Source organism: Kogia breviceps, chromosome 1 (genome assembly GCF_026419965.1).
Source record: "Kogia breviceps isolate mKogBre1 chromosome 1, mKogBre1 haplotype 1, whole genome shotgun sequence".
NCBI classification, from domain to species: domain Eukaryota; kingdom Metazoa; phylum Chordata; class Mammalia; order Artiodactyla; family Physeteridae; genus Kogia; species Kogia breviceps.
Window position 1 is genome coordinate 147,961,549 of NC_081310.1, and position 25,721 is coordinate 147,987,269.

General features: G+C 35.3%; 2 protein-coding genes across 8 annotated transcripts in view; one reads left to right on the forward strand and one right to left on the reverse strand.

The window, feature by feature from the left end:
* ITGB3BP (integrin subunit beta 3 binding protein) overlaps positions 1-25,721 on the forward strand; it is a 160,723-nt gene that overhangs the window by 81,658 nt on the left and 53,344 nt on the right. For 3 of the 5 annotated variants that reach the window (XM_067006765.1, XM_067006754.1, XM_067006762.1), the window contains one exon: positions 1,065-1,522. The exons of 1 other annotated variant lie outside the window; for it this stretch is intronic. In XM_067006765.1, the coding sequence (XP_066862866.1) occupies positions 1,065-1,216 (152 nt within the window). In that variant the 3' untranslated portion in view covers positions 1,217-1,522. Of the gene's footprint in view, positions 1-1,064; positions 1,523-11,247; positions 14,128-25,721 lie in introns of those variants that run through there. One more of the 5 variants, XM_059045228.2, reaches the window with a different exon arrangement.
* ALG6 (ALG6 alpha-1,3-glucosyltransferase) overlaps positions 14,136-25,721 on the reverse strand; it is a 60,334-nt gene continuing 48,748 nt past the window's right edge. For all 3 annotated transcript variants that reach the window (XM_067006733.1, XM_067006737.1, XM_059045268.2), the window contains 3 exons: positions 22,356-22,424; positions 22,022-22,220; positions 14,136-15,310 (listed from right to left, as the gene is read on the reverse strand). In XM_067006733.1, the coding sequence (XP_066862834.1) occupies positions 15,113-15,310; positions 22,022-22,220; positions 22,356-22,424 (466 nt within the window). In that variant the 3' untranslated portion in view covers positions 14,136-15,112. The remainder of the gene's footprint in view (positions 15,311-22,021; positions 22,221-22,355; positions 22,425-25,721) is intronic.

Genomic DNA, 25,721 nt, shown 5'->3' on the forward strand with positions numbered 1-25,721 from the left:
AACACATGCACGTTCATACCTCAGTAAGCAAAATGCTATAAAATATTAAAAACCATTAGACCAACTTAAGAGGGATGATTTTAATATTACTGACATGAATGCCATTTGGCAATCTCTGCAGATGGCTATCCACTTCAAGGTAGCCCTTGAAGTGGATAGCCATGTTTTAGTCTACCATTTTTGAGTACCAATGACTACCATTTGTTGAGGACTAATAATTACTGTGTTCCCAATACTAGGATCAGCAGATCATTACAACAACCCTGCTCTCAGATTCAAACACAAGGCAGAACTGAAATTGGTTCAACCAATCTAGTATGTTAGTCTGTGTTTAGGATTTTTAACAAAGCCAGCGATGAGTTTGCAGTGGAAAGAGCTGGGATTCCCTGCTGGTCAGTTCCAAAGGCCAGCTGGGTCATGGCAGGGCAGCAGCCATGGAAAAACTCCTCCAAAACTCATGTGGGAAGGGAACTGAGCAGGCTTCCTGATCCATCTGGTTGGGCAGCTAACTCCCATTAGGATCCATAGAATTTAAGAGCATGAAGGCAGCTCTTTCCTAGAAAAGGCTTGAGATCTCTTATAATGCTGTGTAATTTGATTATAATGTGTGACTGGTTTTCAGTGGTTTTAATCTCTACTAACTTGACAAGTTTTAGAGGATCATAATGGAAAATTGGAATATTTATTATTTCCCAACTAGAGGAAATATTCTATATATTGTGGCAATGGGTGTAATTTTTTTTTAATCTGTAATTTCCTAGAACTAATTAGAATTAGGCTTTACATTAGGCTTGTGCCAACAGTTTTGAGAAATGAGGAAGGGAAAATTGTAGAACAAATAGGTGAACTGTCACTGCTAATAATTAATGGGAAAAAATTTCCCAAAAGTATTGTTTCCTTCTCTAAACATTTATTAAGACATTAAAATTATTTCCACATGTTAAAACAGTCATCTCCTTTCAGTTATCCAGTACATACTGATTTTTTTTTTTTTTTTTTTTTTTTTTTTTTTTTGCGGTACGCGGGCCTCTTGCTGCTGTGGCCTCTCCCGTTGCGGAGCACAGGCTCCAGACGCGCAGGCTCAGCAGCCATGGCTCACGGGCCCAGCCGCTCCGCGGCATGTGGGATCTTCCCAGGCCTGGGCATGAACCCGTGTCCCCTGCATCGGCAGGGGGACTCTCAACCACTGCGCCACCAGGGAAGTCCTACATACTGATTCTTCCTTGTATGTCTGCATGATCAGCCTTAAAACTATTTTCTAGTATTTTAGGCATTAAAACTGACTTGCCCATTACCAGGTGTTCCCTAAGAACTGAGTGTTTGTTCATGCATAGAGGAGATTGTATCACTAAATCATGCTTTAAAGTTTCTAATAAGCATTGATTATTTGTTGTGGTTTAAATGAAAACTGAGCTAAGATATATTAAATATATAATATTTATATAAATTATATAGAAATATATGAAAATATATGTCATTTTCCATTTCTGTTTCTTGGCAAGAGCTACATTAACTCTTAATATTTACTGAGGTATTCAAATCTTCATTAGTGTATCAACTTATTTTTTAAAGTAATATTGCCTGAAAAATAGATTGAATTTTTTAATTTGAATTTGAGCTAAATATTTTTACAGAAACTTTTCCCTGTTTTTTGCTCTGGTTCCTAATATGTGTATTTGTAAATATTAGTGGGATTTTTTTTTTTCAGTTAAAGGTGATGGATACCAACACATGCACGTTATATGTAAATTTCTTTGCTAAGTTAACTTTCACCCCCTTCTATTCATACATTCATTTTAAGAGGGCTTTGTTAGTTTTTTTTGACAGTTCAAACTAATTTGCTTTATATATTCCTTATTTGGGGATCTAGCCTTCAGCTTTTTATAAAAATTTCTAATTTACTCTTTTCTTTTACTATGCTGTTACCCAGAATTATTTAAGTTTTAAAATGTTTTGAGAATCCCTATAATATTAGAAATTATATAGTCACAAATTACATAATATAAAAATCAGCCCTAAAATATGTTTTGGATTTGTTTTATTAGGTAATTATGAAAATGAAAATAAACAGATTACTTGTTTCACTATCAAAAGAATGTCCTTCAGATTTTTTTTTCCTTCAGATTCTTATTAAATTTTCCCAGAATAGTTAAAATAGACAATAACAGAAGAATTCCAAAATTTATGCTGTCATTGCACCTTTGAATTGGTCCTTTAGTTCTGTTTATTTTTTTTCATTTCAGTGCTAGTTTGTTTAGCATCAGTTGCAGTCTTTATTACAGACAGAGAAGTATAATTGTAAAGATAAGACTAGTGTTTTAATTAAATAGACATCTGACACACATTCTAAGGCTTTATAAAACCTATTGCAGGGAAATTTAAAACATACACAGTAACATGAAAATGTACACTGAGATTTTCATAGTTTTCAGAACTGGACCTTGTACATTAGGGAATGCCTTGACAGAGCATATGAATAAAGAGGACCTCCTTTGCTAACTACAAGTTTCTTAAACAAAGGAAGGCTTCATTCTTTTTTCAGTTACTTAGGAAGTAAGCCTAACTTCACTTTCCTTAATAATATTGGCTTTATGACTATTAGAAAAGTAATGAAATGAAAGGTTCTTTTTCTGTTATATTTGGATGTGAATTTTCAAAATTATTTTTAATTTGTTATGCTGAAGATTTAAAACATATGACCATTCAATGGGTTGATACAGATGGAATGTCACATTATCATCACATGGGAAGGCATGAAATTTATTTACTTTGCATAATCAACCCCTACATAAAACAACTTGATACAAATATTCCTGAGACAATAGATGGCATTATATTGTACTTGGTATTTTCATTTTTTCTGGAGATATTAGAAAATACCAGCATTGTTTGTCTGTGACTAGTACTTTCAGTAAACAAAATGTTTTTTAAAAGAATGTAAGCAAATTGTAGAGCAGTTGCCAAAATATGAAATCTAGACACTTAAGATATGAAATCTAGACACTTAGCTTCAGTCCAAAACATATTTTATCTGTTTTGAGAATAATTGTGTAGGTTGAAGTATGCATAATTTAAATGAAATGTAACCATCTGAACTTTACATTGTTCAAAAAAGTGGATTGTTTCAGCTGTTTATAATACAAAATATTTCAGAATTTCTAGCTCTGGCCTTAAAAAGAAAAAAGCACAAACTATCATGTTCTGGCTTTCTTTAGCTAACTTACTGTCTTCTTGCATTGTAAAATTCATCTTGGTTATAGGATTTTGAAGTTTTCTAATTCTTGGACCACAGGACAAATTTTAAACTCCTTCTGTTCTAAGACTATAAAATAGTTTGATATTGCCTTTTCATTCTAATCACCCACTGAAGTATTTTTTAGCTTAAAAATATGTTGTTCTTTCCCCCACTCAGTCTTGAAAAAGTATTCATCATGTCAGCTAAATAATTTTACTCCTAGAAAACTACTACACTTTTATTTTTCTATTATATCTTAACATTAAGCAATATCTTTTTTCAAACAAATACTCCAATATTAAAAGCACTGAGGTTTAGACATGATGAATTTTAGGAGAAACAACAAAAATTCCCCTATGCTTTAACATTCTTATGTTTATGTTAACATTCTTATGTTTATCTCCAGATAAACATTAGTTTATCTGGAGATAAAAAATAGAGATGTTAGTTCTGGTGACACAAGTACACGTTAATGTACAACCGTAGTCCTCAGCTCTTTATAAGGATTCAGTTGTCACATATGCTGTATGTGGGTCATACCTTTTCCTATTAATAAATGTTCATGCTTTTGCTTTACACTATTAATCACTTTTAGGGCTACATTTCGACTGCTTACTTGAGATTTGTCTAGGATTTAAGGAAAAACAAACTGGTTTATTACTTTTCAAATCCTTTTAAATAATTTCTTCCAAGATTAAAATTTTTTATACTTTACTAGAAGTATGATGCTTTTATCTTTTAAATAATTAGGTAAAAAATTTTAAACCATAGATTTTAATTCATTTAATAGCAATTATGTGTTTAAGAGGTGTAAATAACTTGTTATCAGACATTACAAATATCCAGGTGCTCTGTATGTGCTGATGACAACAAAATTGAAAGGAAAGACTGTAATAATTCTGACTGGTTTTCTCTGCAGAAGATATTGATTATTTGTGTGTGGTGAGAGATTTGGAAAATTCAATTAAAGGAGTTGTGCAAAGGTTTCATAAATTTTCCTTCTACAGCGTGTACACAGACATTGTTGCGTATTAAATCAATGCAGCACTTCACAATATATTTTCTTTGAAACATAAAAATAAATAACATTTAAACAGTTCTGCTTACTACAGAAACAAATTTTATTTTCTGTGAAGCATTTAGTCATGTGCTATCACTGACTCATACACATTTGCCAGCTGTAACAAATTTTATAGACATTTTCTCCAGAGACATATTTCATATACTATGAATTTTTAAATGAGCAAATGGTGAAGAAGGGATGTCAGCAATATAAAAATTGATCAGTTAAAAGATAAAAGCATAAGTAAAGAGATTTGTATGGTAGTCTTAATAGGTTTTATTAAATAAAAATACTATAAAAAGACAGTAATGAACAGACTGAAGACTAACTGTTCTCGAGGTGGAGAAAAATTATTCTGGCACATTTAGTAGGAATTGGTTTTATGTCACCTGACAGGTGAACATTTTTTTTCCATATTAACTCTTAGTCAGAAAAGCTCCTCAAAGTGTTAGATGAATTCTCTAAGTGGTTTTTGTATTTTAAACACATGTATATAATAATAAAGCAGATATTTATAGTGTTATATAATTATATAGTTAAAAGCAGGACTTGGGCAATCAGTACATATTAGGTGTTTTTCTACCTCCAGCTCAGACCTCACATAGGCAGAAAGTAGTCTTTTTCATTCACACTGTTCATAACATATGCTTCAGTCCTCTGGAATCTCTCTCTCTCAGGACGCCAGGCTTCTCTACTACTTCTCTCTCTGCCTGGATTGGACTTGCTTCCTTCTTTGTCTAGCAAACTCCTGCTCATTCTTTAAGGTCAGCCTTCAGTGTCACATCATTTGAAACTCTCCCCAGCTCGCCTAGGTAAAAGGCTAAATTGCTTCATCTTCTAGGCTTCTACAACACTTGTCTGAATGTTTATAAATGTATCATGTGGTAGTGTATTGTAATTGTCTGGTTAGGGCTCTCTCTGGGCTTCTCCTTGGCAAACAAACAAAAGTCTTATCTCTATACTATAGTCCCAGAGTTTAGTATAGTACCTGGATAGAAGGTCCATAATGCATATTCAGTGAATGAATAAAAACAAATGGCCACTCTAAGAATTTTTTAAAGAATTATTTAGATATTTTCAAATACTTATAAATTGCTATTTCCTTACATGCGTCATTCATTTAATATTTATTGAATGCCTACTAGGAGCCAGGCACTACTCTAGCATTGGGGATACGCTAATAAACAAGACAGACATAGTCCTGCCCTCAGGATTATAGAACCTAGCACAAAAGATGAGTAATTATAATAAAACCTAAGCACACATTATAATAATAAATTTCTTGGCAGTTTTCATCCTAAATTTTTAAATGTACGTTCTGAAACAGAATCAGGCAAATCTGTAGACTGTTGAAACAAGAATTTGAAGCCCCAAAGCTGTTATTTATAATGTAAAATAAAACTTTATGTGTAGGTTCTTTATTTTAATTTCATTTTGATTAAGCATTTATTCTGCATCATTACTATGACAACTTACTTTGCACTGTTTTCTGAAAAAAAAGTCTTTTTTCTTTCATATAGAATTAGTTATATGATCTTGATATCTATGAATTCCTTAAAGCCATTTTAAACCGAGGTACTGTTTCACCTTTATAATTAGGTTTAGCCTTGTTAGATTTCACTTTTTATTTTTCAGGTGGAAACATTTTAATTTTATTATCATACTTGGTATTGTCTGTCTGTAAAGAAAATAGGGACATTAGTTGAAATTATATTTTATCTATTCTTATAAATAATAGGAAGGCAGTCTAACAAGATCTGTGAGTTAGAGGCTGTTGAAAGAGAACACTGTTGAGCTACCAGGCTAGCTTTCAGAGAGGGCATATTTTTTAGTGACTATAAAGAGGGCCCTTAATTAAGTACCTTTAGTAAAAATAGCTAACTAAATAGTGAGAGGTAGGTTATAGTTTCTATAGGGCACATCTGACTGAACAAAGACATAACAAGTCAGTGAATTTGGAAATGTGCCGGATGAAGTAAATAATTACATATGAATTAGTTGTACCTTTCCTTCAAAACAATTCCTGTGGATTCAGCAATACAAGTAAAAATGATATATTTATAAATAGCTTACTATAACATATTAGCTAGAAGCACTGAGTCATGATGTAAATTAGTGTTTAGTGTACCTGCAACTGAAGGTTCACAGTAAAAACTAGCATTATCCCAGACTTAATGGCATCAATATTAAGATTCTTAGAAGCTAACCAGATGTTGCCTGTTTTCTCTCAGAAAAAAATTAATGCAAAAAAAGAATTCTATTCTATACTGAAAATACGTTTCTTTGGAAATGGTATCTCAAGTGATTAATATTATCTTCCTAACTAGCTGTTTTTAAAACATTTGCAAAGCATCTTCTACAGAAAATTGTATCACTTTCACTCCTTAAAATGTTCATTCTGTAGTATACAATAAATAATAGCTTATAATAATAGCTAACATTTATTGAGCACTTTGAATGTGCCAGACACTGTTATAAGCGCTTTATATGCATCCCATTTAACCTTCCCAACAACTTATGTAAAGTAGTTATTATCTTTATTTTACAGGTAAGGAAACTGAGGCACAAAGAGGTTAAGTACCTTGTACCAGAATCACTTAAGAGACAGAGCCATTATACTAACCAGAGTAGTCTGGTGCCAGAGCCTGTGCTCTTGCCCACTGCATGGTAGTAATCAGTGAATATCAGGTTTCATGACTGCTCAAAGGTTTTAGATCCTATTAAGTTTTAAGTATACAATATATATACAAATACATACATTCATTCATTATAGGGTAAAATGTTTTATACAATTTCTGACCTATGGAAATCCAACAGCAAACTGTTAGATGGTTGTCATAAATACACAGTGTTATATACATACATAAATATTCACAGTTATACATTTGGCAAATGAATATACACATTTAATATGTGACAGTCTCATTAATGAACTTTTGGGAAACTTAGGAGTACTGAGAATAACTTTGTGTTCCTGGATTCTAGTAAACATCATCACACGTTAGGGATGTTTTTCTGAGTCTTTATTTTGAGTAGTACTTTCAAAAACTTGAAAGAATTAAGGTTGACCTACTAGTCAACTTCCCTTTTAGTGGGAAGCAACAGAGAGAAATAACAGTGAAATGTACTTGACTACCTTTGAGACATTTCCCTGGGTTCTTTGGATCATGTTGTCTTCTCACCTTGGGTGCTTTCTTCATGATCTCATCCATTCCTTGACTTTAATTCTCACCTTAGTGTATAAGTCACCCTCCTCCTGAGCTGTAAACAATCTCAGCTCCCATACGTTATTCCCCTAATATGCTGATTTCATCCTCCCCTCATATTATCCCTCATTGTATCTTTCTAGGGATTACATTCATCCAGTGATAAGGCTGAAAACCTTACAATTCTGTCTCATCCAGTTGTCCCCACATCCAAACTGCTGCCAAGTCATATCACTTCCCAAAACGTTTACTTCTCCTTTCCATGTCCACTGCACTGGTTTATTCCTTCATTACCTCTCATCCAGATTATCTGCATCCTTATTGTAACCTGCCTCTCTGCTCTTTGATCTTGTTTCCCTACAGCCTGTCCTGCTACTGAACAAATTATGCTTTCGAAGGTATCACTCCACCATATTCATAATAAAATCCAAATTTATACCATCATTCAGAACTCTTCCCTGATCTGACCCAAGTTTACCTTTCTACTTTGTCTTTGTGCCTCAGTCACTCCAGATTATTTGCCATTCATACCTAGACACGTTCCTCAGAAAGCACCTTTCTCATTTCCTTATCTTTGTTCTTGTCTCCTCTACTTGGCATACCTTTTCCCCCCATCATCAAAATTTTACCTATCTTTCAAAACCTGCTTATAACTTACCTTACACAAGGCTTCCTTAGATCCCTCTCTTCCATGTTCTTTTATGCATTTGTCACAGCTGCCTAACTGGTATGACTAAGGGAGGATATTAAACTCCCTGATCTTGTCCTATGCCCTAGAAACCTCTGACAGTCGCAATGCCCCTGACACCACTGTGGCCAGATTCCCTGTCTGCACATCAGCTTCTGCCCCCTGTCACCCTTCAGTTATTATTCCTCCCGACCTATATTATTCAGTAGGGGTAGGCACCCCATATGCATTCGCTCCCAGAGCCTTTAGAAAGTGGAGCCTTTATAAAATAATATTACAATAAGAGAGACTGTGCGTAAGGGAGACAGCAACCCATAGGCCACAGACAGTATGAAGACCAGCAAAAGAGGCAGAGAAAGCATGATTTGGGCTAATGTCGACAGGCGATGCTGAGATACATTTCCTAGAAACAGTGTAAATAAATCACTTGGTTAACAAAAGTGTAAGGGTTAGTATAAACAAAGCACTTTGCTTAATGCCAGCCTAGTATTCAACCTAAGGATATAAGATTCATATTATATACATGAAATAAGAATAATATAAGGCAAGCTATGATAAGTGATACAAGTTCAGACCCTTCTTCTTTCTAGGATTCTGGCCAATAGCAAGTACAGAAAAAGATTATGAATCCAATGGGGATCAAAGTATCAACTTGATTAGTGGAGGAATTAACCTCCAACATGGCAGGCCCTCTGGTGGAAGGTTGGGGTAACTAATGTGGACTAAGGCAGAAGTGGAACCTCCCCTCTCCCATACTGAATTTAGATCTTGAATCCCATGTGCTCTCCTGAACCTGAGGAGAAAGCCGGATCCTTGAAATAGACCCAAGTCTGCGTGTCTCTATAACAGTAAAGACCACAGACCTACCTTACATGCTTGGTTGCAGAAGAGAGAGAATGGGCTGGTCTCCTTACAACATGAAATTAAGAAGCATGAAGGCCAACTGGACTTGAGAGTAGACGGACAGTGAAAGGGAAACTGAATAGTGGGGAAGAAGAGTGTTGTGTAAGAATAGTGACCGAATATGACTAGTAAAATGTGGACTACTGTTCGGGACTTCAGTCAGTCAAATTTGTCACTTTTCCATAGGCTATAGGGAGCAGAAGAGTTGACAGAAATGTCTTCCTCTTCAGACTGAGGAAAGTAAACATTCTTTTCTACTCTAAGTACAAAATGAAGAATAAGCAGTAGTATAAGAATACACAACACAGACCGCCTTTAGGATAGAGTGATTAGGTCATTATTTTAAGGGTTCATGATTTTAAAATCAGTTTTAGTTATTCCACTGTACATAATCTCTAACAGAGGGCCATCCAAGACCCTAGTCATGGAAATGTTTGTATTTTACTAGGAAGCTGGAATTTGAAAGATGGGTAATGTTGATGGGCTATGTAAACATACTAGGCAGAGGTAACAGCATGAACAAAAAAGGCAGAGAAGCAGATTGATTGAGCAGCAGATTCCAGATACATCATTGACAGTTGTGATCACCAGGCTAATAAATTAGCTCAGACTTTATTCATTAGGCAGAAATGGACCAGTGAATATTATTAAGTAACAATCCAGAATATGTTTTAGAAAGAATATACTATAATTGCTATATAAAGGATGAATTCTGTCAAAATACTGCTCATGAGCTGCACCACTGTATATAAATTTCTTTTCATCTGTGCTCTGAGTTCTTCATCTCCAGCACCAGTATGACAGTGTAGAGAAACAAACATGCTGCTGCTCCTTACTCCTGTGCTATGATGTACATCACATTGATCAAAGTATTGATGTTTGCTGGATCCTAAATTTGGCCTCAGAATCTTTCTCAACACAACTGTCCTGGCAGCCTTGATCAACTGATGAGACTTCTTTGCAGGGCCTGGCATTGTAACAGAGAATGGGATTTGGATTAGATTTCCAGCACCAGCTCTACTACCTACTTTAGCTAGTGGCCTTAAACAAGGCACTCGGGTCCCAAAACCTTAATTATAAAATGGGACTGATGCTATTTACCTTGTGGATTATATAAAATAGCTTAGGGAATTCCTTGGTGGTCCAGTGGTTAGGACTTGGCACTTTCACTGCCAGGGCCCCGGTTCAATCCCTGGTCAGGGAACTAAGATCCCGCAAGCTGCGCGGTGTGGCCAAAAAAACAAAAATAAAATAAAAAGCAAATTAATTAAATTAAAGAATTAGTACCTTTCCCACAGTAACTTTTTAATAAATGGCAGTCTTCCTTTCCTCCACAGTATTATCATTAGTTCTGATAACTGTATCAATAACCTATAAGGATATTAAGTGAACCCTAGGATGCTTAGAATCTTCTACTAGTATTCAGATCAGACTCAGCTCATGAGTTGGCAAAAGTTGGTTGTCAAGTTGGCCACCTATCTACTTGTAGGACAAGAAGGATATAGGTGGACTGTCATGAATAGGGAAGTATAGGGGCCCACCATGTATTACTTATTCATAGCTGCCAATATAAGCAAGGAAGTGATATTTCAGGAAGTAAAGGGTCCACATGCCCTATGGGAATATATGCCATCATTTGCCATTGGGTCAGTGCTTTTTTCAAAGGCTTCCTCTCACACAAGTGTCCTAAAGCCAAATAGACAAGAACTTCTGTTACCACTAGGAGTCCCCAGAGGGACATACTCTGAATAGGAATGTCAGTAAAGACTGTCTCTTTTTTGCGGGGGCAGCTGTTGGAGGAAACACCTGCTGAAAGGCCCTGAAGGCTTATAGACAAAAGGCATGTAAGATTTGGTGTTTTCATTAGGTCATGTTGGAGTTTTAGAACCCTCTCGAAGTATCTCAAATCCATCTTCACATAAAGTGAAGAGTGCTATGTCAGAGTAGTCATATTGACAATTATTTGTGAAGGTGAATCTTGCTTTGAAGACTCAAAAATAAGCAGATGAGAGATGACCAGTATCTAACTAAACTAGGTACCAAATTACATAGTAAACGGGTGTTTAAATCATTTCTTAAATCATGTATGAGATGCATGTTAATTTGGAAACTAATTCTTGATGATTTAATAAGCATCTTTTTTATCCTGCAGGCATTTAGAAGACATGCACTCACTATGAAAACGCCAACTTCTGTATCTGCCTGATCATATTTAAAGGAACAGAAGAAATGTTTGTAATTAATCTGCCCAGTAAATACCAGATCATAGCACAGGCAGGTGCACGTCTAGATAAAATTTCTTGCAGCTAATTTAAACTTTCTACACGCACCAGTAGATAATCTCAACATAAATAATACATTTCTTCTTGACCCTTTAAAGTAAGCCAACATGTAGAAGAGGATCTTGACTTATATTTTGTATCTCATATGCTTCTATATACTTTTAGCATTTGTGGATAGACTTAATAAAGCATTAATAAAAATGGCACCTTTGGTAGAGCTATATATTTTAAAACTCAGATTAAATCTAATAGTGAGTGGTATTAGGTACCAGTTTTCCCATTTAAAGCTCCAGATGTGTATTTATTAGATTCTTTTGAAAGCTTTTAAAATTTATAAGTTTATTTTAGCTACTATCTCAGGGATGAGTCTTTATTATATTCGTTATTCTTATGCTTGTAGAGAAAAAGTATTTGCAAACTTTTAAAATTTCTACATCTTTTATAAAATATTGGAATGTATTTTTCAGTACAGACTTTTAAATATGAAGTTGTTTTTAAACTGAACTACACAGACTCTACTGAATTGAAAGAAAAGACCTATCTCATGGAGCAATATGAGAGCCCCTCCAAATTATTTTGAAGCATTATTTTATATTTTTAATTTTCTAGTTTTTTTGGTATCATCATCTGTTTGTGCTGTCACAAAATAAAGGGGAAGAGAGAATCACAGAATTGATAGCACGTTTTTTAAAACCTTATATACTTTGACCATTTCCACAGGGAAAAAAATGCTATTCCCTTGTATAATATCTTATACAAATTGTCTTGACAAAATTTGTGTAAGATATTACCATGTCATTTAATTCACTGTATCATGAAAAATACTATATGAAAAATTTGAAACAAAATTTAACAAATTAAGGTTGAAAATAACTAATTTTCCATTTACAGAAATTTCCAATTCACCTCTTAAAATGAAAATGAGTTATTTTTTAAATACTATTCATTGAAATGATACTAAACAGTAACAACTAATAAAACTAATTGCCTTCACTAGTGATTTTATTGCTACTACGTAAATAAGGTTTTTAAGAGAATCTGCTAAATATTAAGGATACTTTGTGATACAGTGCTCATAATAGGACATTGCCTAAAATATACCAAAAGGATAATTCCTTTGTGTTCTACCATTGAAAACTTACCTTAGAATGTAAGCCAAAACATATAAAGAAACCTACATTAGTCAGGAAATGAAGGGTTAAGAAGTAGATTGGTTTCATATGTAATCCAAGTTATGTAGCTATGTGCTTAATGCTATTAAATCAGTTTTACTGTATGTTTGACCTCTTGATATACTAAGCTTTTGCCTTTCAGAACAGCTGGGTCGGCTAAGAATCCCTTCCCAGTTCTATTCATTGTAGATCAGATGACTCTCGCTTTATCACCCTTGGAGGCCACATGAAGGACAAAGCAGAAAGATCCACACAAAAAACTAATGTTTATATGGGCGGGGGCGGGGGCAGAAGGCGGGGGATACACTTGGCCCTGATCTTCCAATGAACGTAATAGAAGAGAGAGACCAATTGAGACTTGAAACCATTGTGTTACTACAACCATTATTTAGTTACATCCTATCCATCTCTTACTCTCTTTCCCTTGAACAGAGAGGTTCCTTCGGCTGCCTTGACTTTTGTAAATGTTTCACTCACTTACTTGTTGTTTATCATTTGGACAGAATGCTACATCGGGGATTTTTCTCCCCTCCCTAAGGCTTCAAGACAAAATGACTTCTGTTGCCTCATATTTGATACATGAACATACACCCTATTCTCTTCATTTTAAGAAGCATAGCTAAGTTTATTGGCAACAAAGAAAACTGCATTTTTCAGAAACAGCCCTTCCCTCTAAAACGAACTGGAAAATAACTTAGATCATTTTTTGACAGGTATATCAGTGAATAAAGTGAGAAGTCTTTAATTTTTTTGTAAAGCTAAATATCTTTATATTAAAATATCCCTGTAATCCTGAATATAGCTGAGAGAAATGATTTGGAATTGCCTATTTCTGATCTTAATTCATCACTGGACATTTTTGTTATTTTGGTACTTAATCCCTCAAAGTTCAAAGTGGACTGTTCTTAAACTGGTTTCTAATAGATATGAGATACTTGACTTATGAGATAATTGCTACAAATCTCCATTAAAGCTGCAGTGTAACTCCATATGACTAGATTAAATCATCTAGAAATGTATTTTTATTTAGAATTCACCTATAAGATACCTTGAATATGGGTGTATTCTATTTTACTAATGTTTAAATAATACTTTCATTTTCAAATAATGTTTCTCTATTCCAACTATTTAGAAGTTGTCAGACCTTCCTCATCATTGAATTAAATCAACATCCTGTGTTAAATGCAAGTTTTCTATTACAAAAAATAAAAAATAAGACTACACCAGCCAGCCAAGATGCTGACATTTGGGCACAGTGATTACAGATGGTGACCATGGACAGCGATGTTCCTGCTGATTCGGCAGCGATTCAAGGTTGCTTTTCTGTGCTGATCTGCCCTCTGAGTCTTTATGCACATTTGCTTTGAAAAGGAAATACTTCTTGACTTTTTGCTCTGTCTAAACCCACTTCCTTTATCAGACTTAAAAACATATACCTTGTTGCATCAGCCTGTAGGTGTCTGTGTCTAGAACCAAATTTTCTTTGTGTATATGTGTTTGGCTTGCATTGTTTTAAAATATACCACCACTTAGTTATTATGCTTTAATGGCTTCTTAAAGAAGTATATTCATTAAAAACATAGGTTGATGGGGAAATGGTTATTTTTATTACAGAGACTAAAGAAAACATATCTTTACATGAGAATCTACAACATGGCTACAATAAATTATTTTTACCAACTGAATACTATAGTAAAGATGGGCTTCTTCTAATATAGAGTGATATAGTATTAACAGGGCTAAGTTAACATGAAGCATGATATGGATCACTGCATATTGGCATTGGTAACCTTGAACCATGTCATAACCAAGAAGAACAGAAGGGTGAACCCAGTATAAGGCCACTTAACTTAAACAGAATGATCCTTGAAAGTTTAGAACTAATGATCATAAGTAATTAAAAAGACTTCATTCAAACCACTTAGATTTAAATTTAGGAAAATTCATTGTTTAACTGCATTCAGGTATATCAGAGTCCTTGGAAATAAATAAGAACGCAGGTTAATCTCTGCCTTGCTAAAAAAAATTCAAATTTGCACATATAATGAGGCATGTTCAAACTTTAAATAGTTTAAATTGCCTTCTCATAGTAATATAAAAGATTATCACAAATTTAATCCCTGAGATATAATTTCTAAAGCGTTCTAAAATGTAAGGAAAACTAAATCTGAATACCAAAATTAGTGATTTCCTTCAAAAATAAGGGGCTAAATTCTCCCATTAAGCTCACTGTATCTGCAGATTTTTTCAGAACAAATTACAGAGTACATTTCCTAAGTAAACACTGAGATTAAGGACATGTTTCTCTTATTTTCCCACTTGAATAATAACTGAATTTAATAAAACTACAATATTTCTTGGCCACTCAGTAGTTAGAAAAATAAAAGCCTCCGTTGCTGTGGTCCCCATATACATTTATTTTGTGTAGACAACAATGACTTTTCACCATCTCCTTTCCTCTAATTCCATGATTCTCAAAATGATCATTTATTTTTATACAAGGCAAAAATTTCACAAAAGCTTGTAGCACTATTAACATTTTCACATTTCTTTGGGGATATAGCTAGTTGACTTTCTTCTGATTTCTTCCATTTTTGGAATCCCACATGATTATAATGTTGAAGTATACCAAGAAGAACAGGAAGTTTAAGCAGGATACAAAACACACCAATACAGAAAATAAGTCCGGTAGTTTCTGAGGAGGATCCAGTGTGACAGTCATCAGTGTCAGAAGGACCATAGTGATTACTGAGATAAGAAACTATAAGGAGGGGAAAAAAAATGTTACTGCATAGGATAAAAGATAACATTTACATGTATTGGTAACATTGATTTATAGTTGTAAATGAGCAGAATTGAAGGGGAGAGCTGGGAGTTCAATCTCTTCTACTAATGAATCTCAACCTTGGTTGTACGGAAGAGTCATCTGTGGGTTTTAAAAAAATCTCAATCCTCAGACCACATCCCAGACCAATTAAATCAGAGTTTCTGGGGTAGGCTCTCCAAGTGACTCCCATGTGTAGCCAAAGCCTGAGAACCCCTATCTTATACTTCTTATCACCCAAGCACTGAAAAAAGGGATCTGAAACAGATAATATTGCTAGTCAGGGTTAAATTCATGGCATGCTCCAGGGCCCTACAGGATATAAAATTCTAAGTTAATCTAAGAATTCATCTATGAAAAATTTTTCTACAGCAAATGCAAAATTACATTTCATATTCACTGAACATATTCAGTGAGCCAGTGCTGTAGTAAAGCATGGTGGGGCACGTGAAAGAAAATGTCCTCTGGCCTCGAAGAGCTTCCAATTTAGGGGAATGAATCAACTAGTTAAATAAAATCACAAAGTCACAGTTTATTAAATGCCAAGATGAGCAGTAGACATAATTACTGTATTTATTGTAATTGTGCAGCAGTCAGTTTCCTTCTCTAGACCAGTGCACCGGTCCATAGAACTTTCTGCAATGATGGAAATGTTCTATATCTGTGTACTCCAAAAGAGTAGCTGCCAACCACATAACGGCCACTGAGCATTTGAAATATGCCTGCTGTAACTGAGGAGCTGAAAATTTAATTTTACTAAGCTTAAATCCACGTGTGTCTAGTGTCTACCATATTGGACAATATAGCTGTAGACTGTGAGACAAGGACCAGCCAGACAAGGACATGGAAGCTGCTTAAGTAAATGTAGAAAATAAGCAGTGAGAAACAGTAGTGACTTTCATGAAGGACGTGGGACATAAGTGGAACCCTGAAAGATGCTTTAATGGCTAGATTATGACAGAACTGGTAAGACCTGTAAAGAGAATAATGCAGTGATCATTCCAGATGGAAGAATGGGAAGGATGGAAGCCAAAAAGGCTTACAAATAGGTATAAATAGGGTGCATATATCCTCCAAAGGGAAAATATGAGTCAATCTTAGGAATGAAAATTTCTGAAGTGAAATCATCAAATCAAAAGTTTCAAACTTAAGAAATACGGGACTGGATGAAATGTCATGATACTATAATCCTGAATCAGTGTCAAACTCCAGCCATTACCCCATTTGTCTGCTCCTATTTAGAAAAAACTTCCTAAAAGAGTTAACTATAACTTGCTGTGTCCAATTCTCCCTTTCATTAGTGAACCTGCACCAATTAGGCTTTCACTCCAATCACTCCAATGAAAGATCCATAATGACCTCCACTAAACTAAACCCAGTGGTCAATTCTTATTGCCTTATTTGATCTCTCAGCAGCATTTGAAATAATACATCACTGCCATCTTGAAACCCTTCCTTTTGGCTTCCATGACATCATACTCTCCCGGTTTCCTCCCACCTTACTACTTAATCTTTCTCAGACAACTTCACTGGTTCCTTCTCAATCTATAATCACACCTTTGGTGAGCTCATCCAGTGATGTGACTTTAGTCACTGTCTATATACTGAAGCCTCAAATTACTGTCTCCAGCCTGGACCTCTCCCCTAAACTCCAGACTCATATATCCAAGTTCTCCTTAAAATCTCCACTTGGATATCTAATAAGCACCTAAAACTAAGTATATATGTATATATATATAGATGTATATAAACTATCCTCAATAAGATTAACAACTGACTTATCAGAAAATATGGATGCCACAAGGCAGTAGGATGGATGATATTCAAATTGCTGAAAGAAATAGCAAAAATACCCTTCAAAACTGAAGGGGAAATTAACAAAGTCAATACATTTGAAAATACTGAAATAATACAAAGTATGTTCTCTAAATACATTAGAATTAAATTAGAATAGAAAAACATGAAGTAGTCAAGGAAATCCCCAAATATTTGGAAACTGAACAAATGCCCAAATAATTCATGAGCCAAAGAAGAAGTCAGAAGAAACAGACTATATTTTTAGCTAAATTAAAAAACATATATTTCAAAGTTTATGGAATACTGCTTAAGAATGGCACAGGGGTTATATATGGGTTTGAATTACTATATAAAAATGGAAGAAAGGTCTAAAATCAACCACCTGAACTTGAACTTTAAGAAACTAGATAAAAAAGAGTAAACCAGGGACTTCCCTGGTGGTCCGGCAGTTGAGACTCCGAACTCCCAATGCAGGGGGTCCAGGTTCGATCCCTGCTCAGGGAACTAGATCCCACGTGCCACAACTAAGAGTCCACATGCTGCAACTAAAGATTCTGCATGCCACAACTAAAGATCCCACATACCCCACACACCGCAACAAAGATCCCACGTGCCACAGCTAAGACCCAGCGCAGCCAAATACATAAATAAATATTTTTTACAGAAAGAGTAAACCAAACCCAAGCATGAAAAAGGGTATATAAAATTAGAACCAAAATCAGTGACACAGAAAACAGAAAAATGAGAGAAAATGAATGACCAAAAGTTGGTTCTGCAAAAATATCAAAGAAACTTATCAAAATTTAGCTAGACTGACCAAGGCCAAGAGAGAAGGTACAAATTTCCCAAGTCAGGAATGAAAAAGGAACATCACTCTTTACCATACATAAAAATAAAAAGGATTATAAGGTACTATTATGAACTGTATGCCAACAAATTAGATAACAGATGAAATGGACAAATTCTTAGACACACCACTGAAATTGTGTCAAGAAATACGGAAAGTCTGAATAGACCTATAACAAGAGATTGAATTAATCATTTTTTAATTGAAGTCCAGTTGATTTACAATATTGTTAGTTTCAGGTGTACAGCAAAGAGATTCAGTTATATATATATTTTTTCAGATTCTTTTCCATTATAGGTTATTACAAGATCTTGAATATAGCTCCCTGTGCTATACAGTAAATCCCTGTTGCTTATCTATTTTATGTATGGTAGTTTGTATCTGTGAATGCCATACTACTATTTTATCCCTCCCTCCTGAATTAGTCATCTTTAAGATCCCACGAAGAAAGGTCCAGGAACAGGCAGATGGCTTCGCTGGTAAATTATACCAAATGTTTCTAGAAGAACTAATACCAGTCCTTCATAAACTCTTCCAAAAAGTAGAAAAGGAACACTTCCTAACTCATTCCATGAGGCAAGTATTAAGCCTGATTCCAAAACCATACAAAGACATCACAAAAAAGAAAACTACAGACCAATATCCCCTATGAATATAAGATGCAAAAGTCTTCTACAAAATACTAGCAAACCAGAGCAAGTGGCATATAAGTAAGGTTATATACCATGATCAAGTGGAACTTATCCCAAGAATGCAAGGTTAGCTCGATATACAAAAATCAATCAATGTAATATATCATATTGATAGAATAAAGGAAAAAGACACATAATATCATTAGACACAGGAAAAGCATTTGACAAAATCCAACACCTTTTCATGAAAAAACATTCAAACTAGGAACGGAAGAGAACTCCCTAACCAAATAAAAGCCATCTATAAAAATCCCACAACTACATCATAGTTAATGTTGAAAGACTGGATGATTTCCCCCTAAAATCTGAAGAGAAACGAAGATATCCACTCTTGCCAGTTGTATTCAACACTGTACTGGAGCTGTCTAGCCAGGTAATTAGGCAAGGAAAAAAAATAAAAGGCATCCAGTTTTAAAGGGAAGAGATAAAACTATCATGATTTACAGATGACATGGTCTTGTATATAGAAAATCATAAGGAATTCACTAAAAACATAGTACAGAATACAAGTTCAGAATAAAAAAATCAATTGTATTTTTATGCAGTAGCAATGAACATTATGAAAACAAAATTAAGAAAACAATTCCACTTACAAAAGCATCATAAAGAATAAAATACTTAGAAATGAATTTAACAAAAGTGCGAGACCTGTACATTGAAAACTACAGAATATTGTTAAAGGAAATTAAAGAGTAAATAAATTGAAATACATCTTATGTTCATAAGTTTGGAAGACTAAATCTTGCTAAGATGGCAATACTCCACAAATTTAAATACATATTCAAAGCAACTCCTATCATAATCTCAGCTGGGTTTTCGGAGAAATTGATGAGCTGATTCTAAAAAGAATATGGAAATGCAAGGGACACAGAATAGCTAAAACAATCTTGAAAATGAATAACAAAGAGGACTCAATTTTCAATCTCAAAACTAATTATAAAACCACAGTAATCAAGACAGTGTGGTAGCAGCATAAGGATAATATAGATCAGTGAAATAGAATTGAGAGTCCAGAAATAAACCCTTATGTTTAGGACCTGTTGATTTTCTACAAGGGTGCAAACACAATTCATTGGTGCTGGAACAACTGAATAAAGTTGGACTCCTACCTCATACCATACACAAAAATTAATTCAAAATGAATCAATGTCCTAAAGAGAATTAAAATTATAAAACTCTTATTAAAGAAAACGTAAGAGTAAATCTTCATGACCTTTGGTTATATATAGATTCTGAGATATGACATCAAAAGCACAAACAGGGGCTTCCCTGGTGGCGCAGTGGTTGAGAGTCCGCCTGCCGGTGCAGGGGACGCGGGTTCGTGCCCCGGTCCGGGAGGATCCCACGTGCCGCGGAGCGGCTGGGCCCGTGAGCCATGGCCGCTGAGTCTGCGCGTCCGGAGCCTGTGCTCCGCGACGGGAGAGGCCACGACAGTGAGAGCCCCGCGTAATGCAAAAAAAAAAAAAAAAAAAAAAAAAAAAAAAAAAAAAGCACAAACAACAAAAGAAAAACTAGATATACTAAACTTCATAAAAATGAAAACTTTTGTGCTACAAACAATACCATCAAGAAAGTCAAAGAGCAACCCACAGAATGGGGAACAATATTTGCAATTTAGTAAGAGACCTGTATCAAGAATGTATAGAGAACTCGTACAATTCAAAAAAAAAAAAGACAACTCAACTAAAAATGAACAAAGGATGGGAATTCCCTGGTGGCCCAGTGGTTAGAACTCCGTGCTCTCACTGCCAAGGGCCAGGGTTCAATCCCTGGTTGGGGAGCTAAGATGCCACAAGCCGTGCAGTGTGGCTTAAAAAAAAAAAAAAAAAAAAAAAAAGGATTTGAATAGGCATTTCTCCAAAGAAATTACAAAAAGATACTCAACATCATTAGTCGCTAGGGAAATGCAAAAACCACAATGAGATACCATTTCACACCCACTTTGTATGGCTATAATAATGGAGGGGTATAAGAAAAAAAGCCAATAACCAGTGCTGTCAAGGATGTGGAGAAACTGGAATCCTCATATATTGCTGGGGGGAATGTAGAATCATGCAGCACTTTGGAAGACAGGCAGTTTCTCGAAATGTTAAACACAGAATTACCACTCCTAGGTATATACTTGAAGGAAATGAAAACATATGTGCACTGGTAAACTTAATACACAAATCTTCAGGGCAGCATTATTTATAACAGCCAAAAAGTGGAAGCAAGCATCTCCTGAAGAAAAGATAAACAAAATGTGGTATATCCATATAATGGAATTGGCAATAAAAAGGAATGAAGTATTGAAACGTGCTACCACACAGATGAAAATCGAAAATGTGCTAAGTGAAAGAAGCCAGTCATCAAAGACAACATTTTGTATGATTCCATGTTATAGACTGAACTGTGTCCCCACAAAATTCATATGTTGAAGCCCTAAGCCCCAATGTGACTGCATTTAGAGATGAGATTAAATTAAGGTTAAATGAAGTCCCCTAAGGCTGGGGCCCTAATCTGATAGGACTGATGTCCTTATAAGAAGAGAAAAAGACACCAAAGAATTCTCTCTCTCTACACACACACACACACACACACATACACACAGAAGAGGCCACATGAGGAGACAGCAAGGTCACCTACAAATCAGGAAGAGAGGCCTCACCAGAAACCAATGCTGATGTCACCTTGATCTTGGACTTCTAGCCTCCAGAATTGTGAGAAAATAAATTTCTGTTGTTTAAGCTACCTGATGTGGTATTTTGCTATATCAGCCCTAAGAGACTAATACATTCCATTTATATGAAATATCCAAATAGGCAAATCTATCGAGACTGAAAGTAACTGGGTGGTTGTCCAAGGCTGAGGTTAGGGGTGAGGGTGAAATGGGGAATGACTGCTAAAGGGCACAGGGTTTCTTTTTGGGGTGATGGAAAATAATCTAAAACTAGGTTAGGGTGATGGTTGTAAAACTCTGTGTACATACTTAAAACACTGAGTTGCATGCTTTAAATGGGTGGATTTTATGGGAATTATATCTCAAAAATGCTATAGGGCTTCCCTGGTGGCGCAGTAGTTGAGAGTCCGCCTGCCGATGCAGGGGACACAGGTTCGTGCCCCGGTCCGGGAAGATCCCACATGCCGCGGAGCGGCTGGGCCCGTGAGCCATGGCCGCTGAGCCTGCGCCTCCGGAGCCTGTGCTCCGCAACGGGAGAGGCCACAACAGTGAGAGGCAGGCGTACCGCAAAAAAAAAAAAAAAAATCCTATAAAAGAAAAAAGATATTATAATAACTTTTAAAAAATAGTACCTTAAAAACTAAACAACTTACCAAATGTTGTATAATTCTGGGAAGAAATGTAAAACATGGAAAATATTTCCTAACAGAAATGGAAAAGGATTTCAACTGCAGTTCTTCTTCAGAAGTCTTTTCAAATATTGAAAAGGAGGTTGTACAAGCTATGAAAAATGCCATCACTGTCACAACTGAGGGCATTAGGAGTTCATCCTTCAATAGAAGAGGCAGCATACTATATGGGAAAACAGAAAAAACATTAAAAAGAGAATTGTCAATTCAAACCATAATCACTTTGTAAAAAAGTTTTAAATGAGTTTATTTTAAGTACTATACTGAAAATATTATACTGGAAATTGGTTTGACTCACCTAAATGTTGACACAAGTAAAAACCAAGTAGACATAAAAGGAATTTCCCTTAAAACTAAGCAGACTGGTCTAAAATGACAAAGAAAAATATGTTAATCTTAGAGAATATAATTTCAATGCTTACATTGAAAAATGTAAAAATATGAATACATTTTACCTGTCTGATTTTTGAGGTAGTTAAAACACACACACACACACACACACACACACACAAAATACTCCATAGGAAATACTGATTCCTTTTTTTATAACTATCAATCCAAACTAAATGAATCTAGACACAGAGAAGGTGTCAACTCCCATAATTGGAAAACTGCTTTTCCAGTATCCATTAATGAAACATTTTTTCCCTATCATACAAACAGTAGCTTGAAGAAAGGATCAAACAGAACTTTACATTCAAAGAAAAAGAGCTTTTTCACATACTTCATCCTACTTGGTAAACATGAATATCCTACTTGGTACAGTGGTTTTCAAACTTCTTTTTTATGATCTTCCATATGACATAATGCTAAGCTAAAAACTAAAAGACAGGATCATCATCTGCCACTGCAGAGAGGACAACAGGCAAGGAAGAATTATAAAGGGTTGATGATGGTAGAATTTTTAAAAAGGACAAAATGAGTAGGAAGAGGCTACAGGAAAAGAGCAATAGTATAGGAAGAGGAAGCGTAACACCAGTAGATGGAACCATTGGCTTTATCAGAAAGCTGTGTAGGGTCATAGGTCCAAGCTCTGTGACCTCCTTAGCACCACCCCTGGTTGCATTACCTTCTGGATTCAACTGTGGCAATGCTCCAAAAGAAGGGTCTAGTCAGACGACTTAAGTCCTACCTAGTCCCATCCCTGCCACTTACTAACTGTTTGACTTTGAACAAATGATTAATTTAACCTTCTTCTTCTGTGTAAATGGAAATAATAACAATACCTTGGATTGTTAAGTAGTTGAAAGAACTCTTCTGCAAGTATTATCTAGTGTTTATTTTTTAGTAAAACAAAAATAAAATAACTTTTTACTAATGGTGGTAGTTGTTGAATAATTATTTTTGTTGTTATTATTATTGGTCTCCTCATTTTAAAAAGTTTAAGTAATTCTCCTTTCTTACAAGGATGACTCTTCCTCATGTCAGCTAGAATATGAGATGGGAGGCCTGGGTTTATAAACTGATTGAAAACTACTGCACTAAAAGAAAATACTAGAGGACTTTCAATTTCGTTGCTTTATGCTTTTATAATTGGAATGTATTTTTGTTAATTACAAGCACACAGGTGTTCAATAAACATTATTTTCTCTTTCTAGGTCTTAATTCTTTCCCACTTTATCATTCAGTATTCATTTACTGAACATAAGCATTTATTGAAAATGTAGTATGTGAAAGCACTGCTCTGAAAGGAATGCAGTGATGAATGTAACTCAGCCCTTAACTTCTAGGTACTTAATATTTATAATCAAGCTGCAAAATCGCCTACAACCTCAACCTCCTTTCTGAACCCTTCCTTTCACTACCTTGTTCAAAACAAATCCTGCTTCTCTCCCACTAAGGAAAACGCTGCCCCTCTGCCCTGTCAATTGTGCCTGTTTTGTTATTGTTGTTGTTTCCACAGCCTTCAAACAATTTAAAGGCCCTGAGAAGGGAGATAACCTCTCTGCTCTTCATCACTACTTCCACACTACTCTCCCTCTCCCCACCTTAACAATTTCCAGCTTTGAATCTCCTGTCATCTGGCTGTATATCCCCTATTATTCCTCATCTTTGTTATCATCCACCAGCCTCAAGGATCACTTCACTCATTATTCAACAATTTCAACTTCTTACACACTGTCACTGTCTACAACCGTACTCATCTCAATTCTTGGCAATTTTAACATACACATAGATGATCTTCCAACACCCAGACCTCTCATTTGCTGGAACTCTTCTCTTCTAGTGATCTCATCTTCAGTCCTACACTTAGGGTCATATGCTAGACTGTAAGCCCTCCATAATCACAACTCATCAGTTGCATTCTGACTATCTCCTACCTTTTCAGTACTACAACAATCTCCACCAAGACCTTCGATCCATTGTTCCTAGCACATTTTCACTTTGCCTCACTATTTTAATGGCCTTTTCCCTTCTTACCCAGGTTAAATTCTAAGATCAATCATTTTAATCACTCCCATGTATTCAATCTCAAATCCCAAGCAAGTGAGTTATCCTCACTAGACAAAACCATAAACCTGGAAATACCCAACTCTCCACCTGCACTTACTCTGGCCTTACTGAGCAACTGCTCTGGAGGAAAACATTTACCCACACTAACTATTCTCACTTTAAATACATGATCATGATATTCAAGTGTCCAGCAATTAGTATATATTTCCCTAGTTCATACTCTGTGTCTCCTTAGAAAGATAATTCCACCTTCTCCTCTCTTCTATATTCCCAACAGCTCTAACCCACTCTTCCCTAATGACTTTGCCTTCCATTTCAGTAAGAAAACTAAAGCAATTAAAAGAGAACTTTCACAGATGTCACCATCACATCTACTCTCTTCCCAGTATCTGTACTGACACAGTGTGTTCCCTCTTTTTATTAAGATGAATGATTCATGCATCTGTCCACAGCCAATCCTTCCATTTGTGCTCTAGATCCTACTCCACCTCTGTCTCTGAATGACACTGCTCCAGCAACTCTTACCTGTCCTGTATCATCAATGTTCCCTCTTACTGACCATTCCCATGCCATTATCTCTCCTATCTTAAAACAAATAACAAGCCTCTTTTGACCCCACTTTCTCTACCAGTTACTGCTTAATTTCTCTGCTCTCCTTTTTGATAAAACTCATCTAAAGAACTGCCTACCTATCTCACACCATATACAAAAATAAACTCAAAATGGATCAAAGACGTAAATATAAGAGCTAAATCCATAAGTTTTTAGAAGAAATATCAGGGTAAATATTACCTTGGTTTTGGCAATGGTTTGTCAGAGACAACATCAAAAGCACAAGCAACAAAAGAATAGATAAATTGGATTTCATCAAATTAAAAATTCTGCACATCGAAGAACACTACCAAGAAAATCCAAAGAATGGAAGAAAGTATTTGTTAATCATATATCTGATAAAGGTTTAATATACAGAATATATAAAGAACTTCTAAAACTCAACAAGAGAAACAACCACTTAAAAATTGGACAAAGGATTTAAGTAGTAGGTATTTCTCTGAAGAAGATATACATATTGCCAACAAGGACATAAAAAGATGCTCAACATCATTAGTCTTTAGAGAAACGCAAATGAGAACCAGAATGATATACCACTTCATACCTACTAGGATGGCAAAAACAATAACAGACAATAACAAATGCTGACAAGGATGTA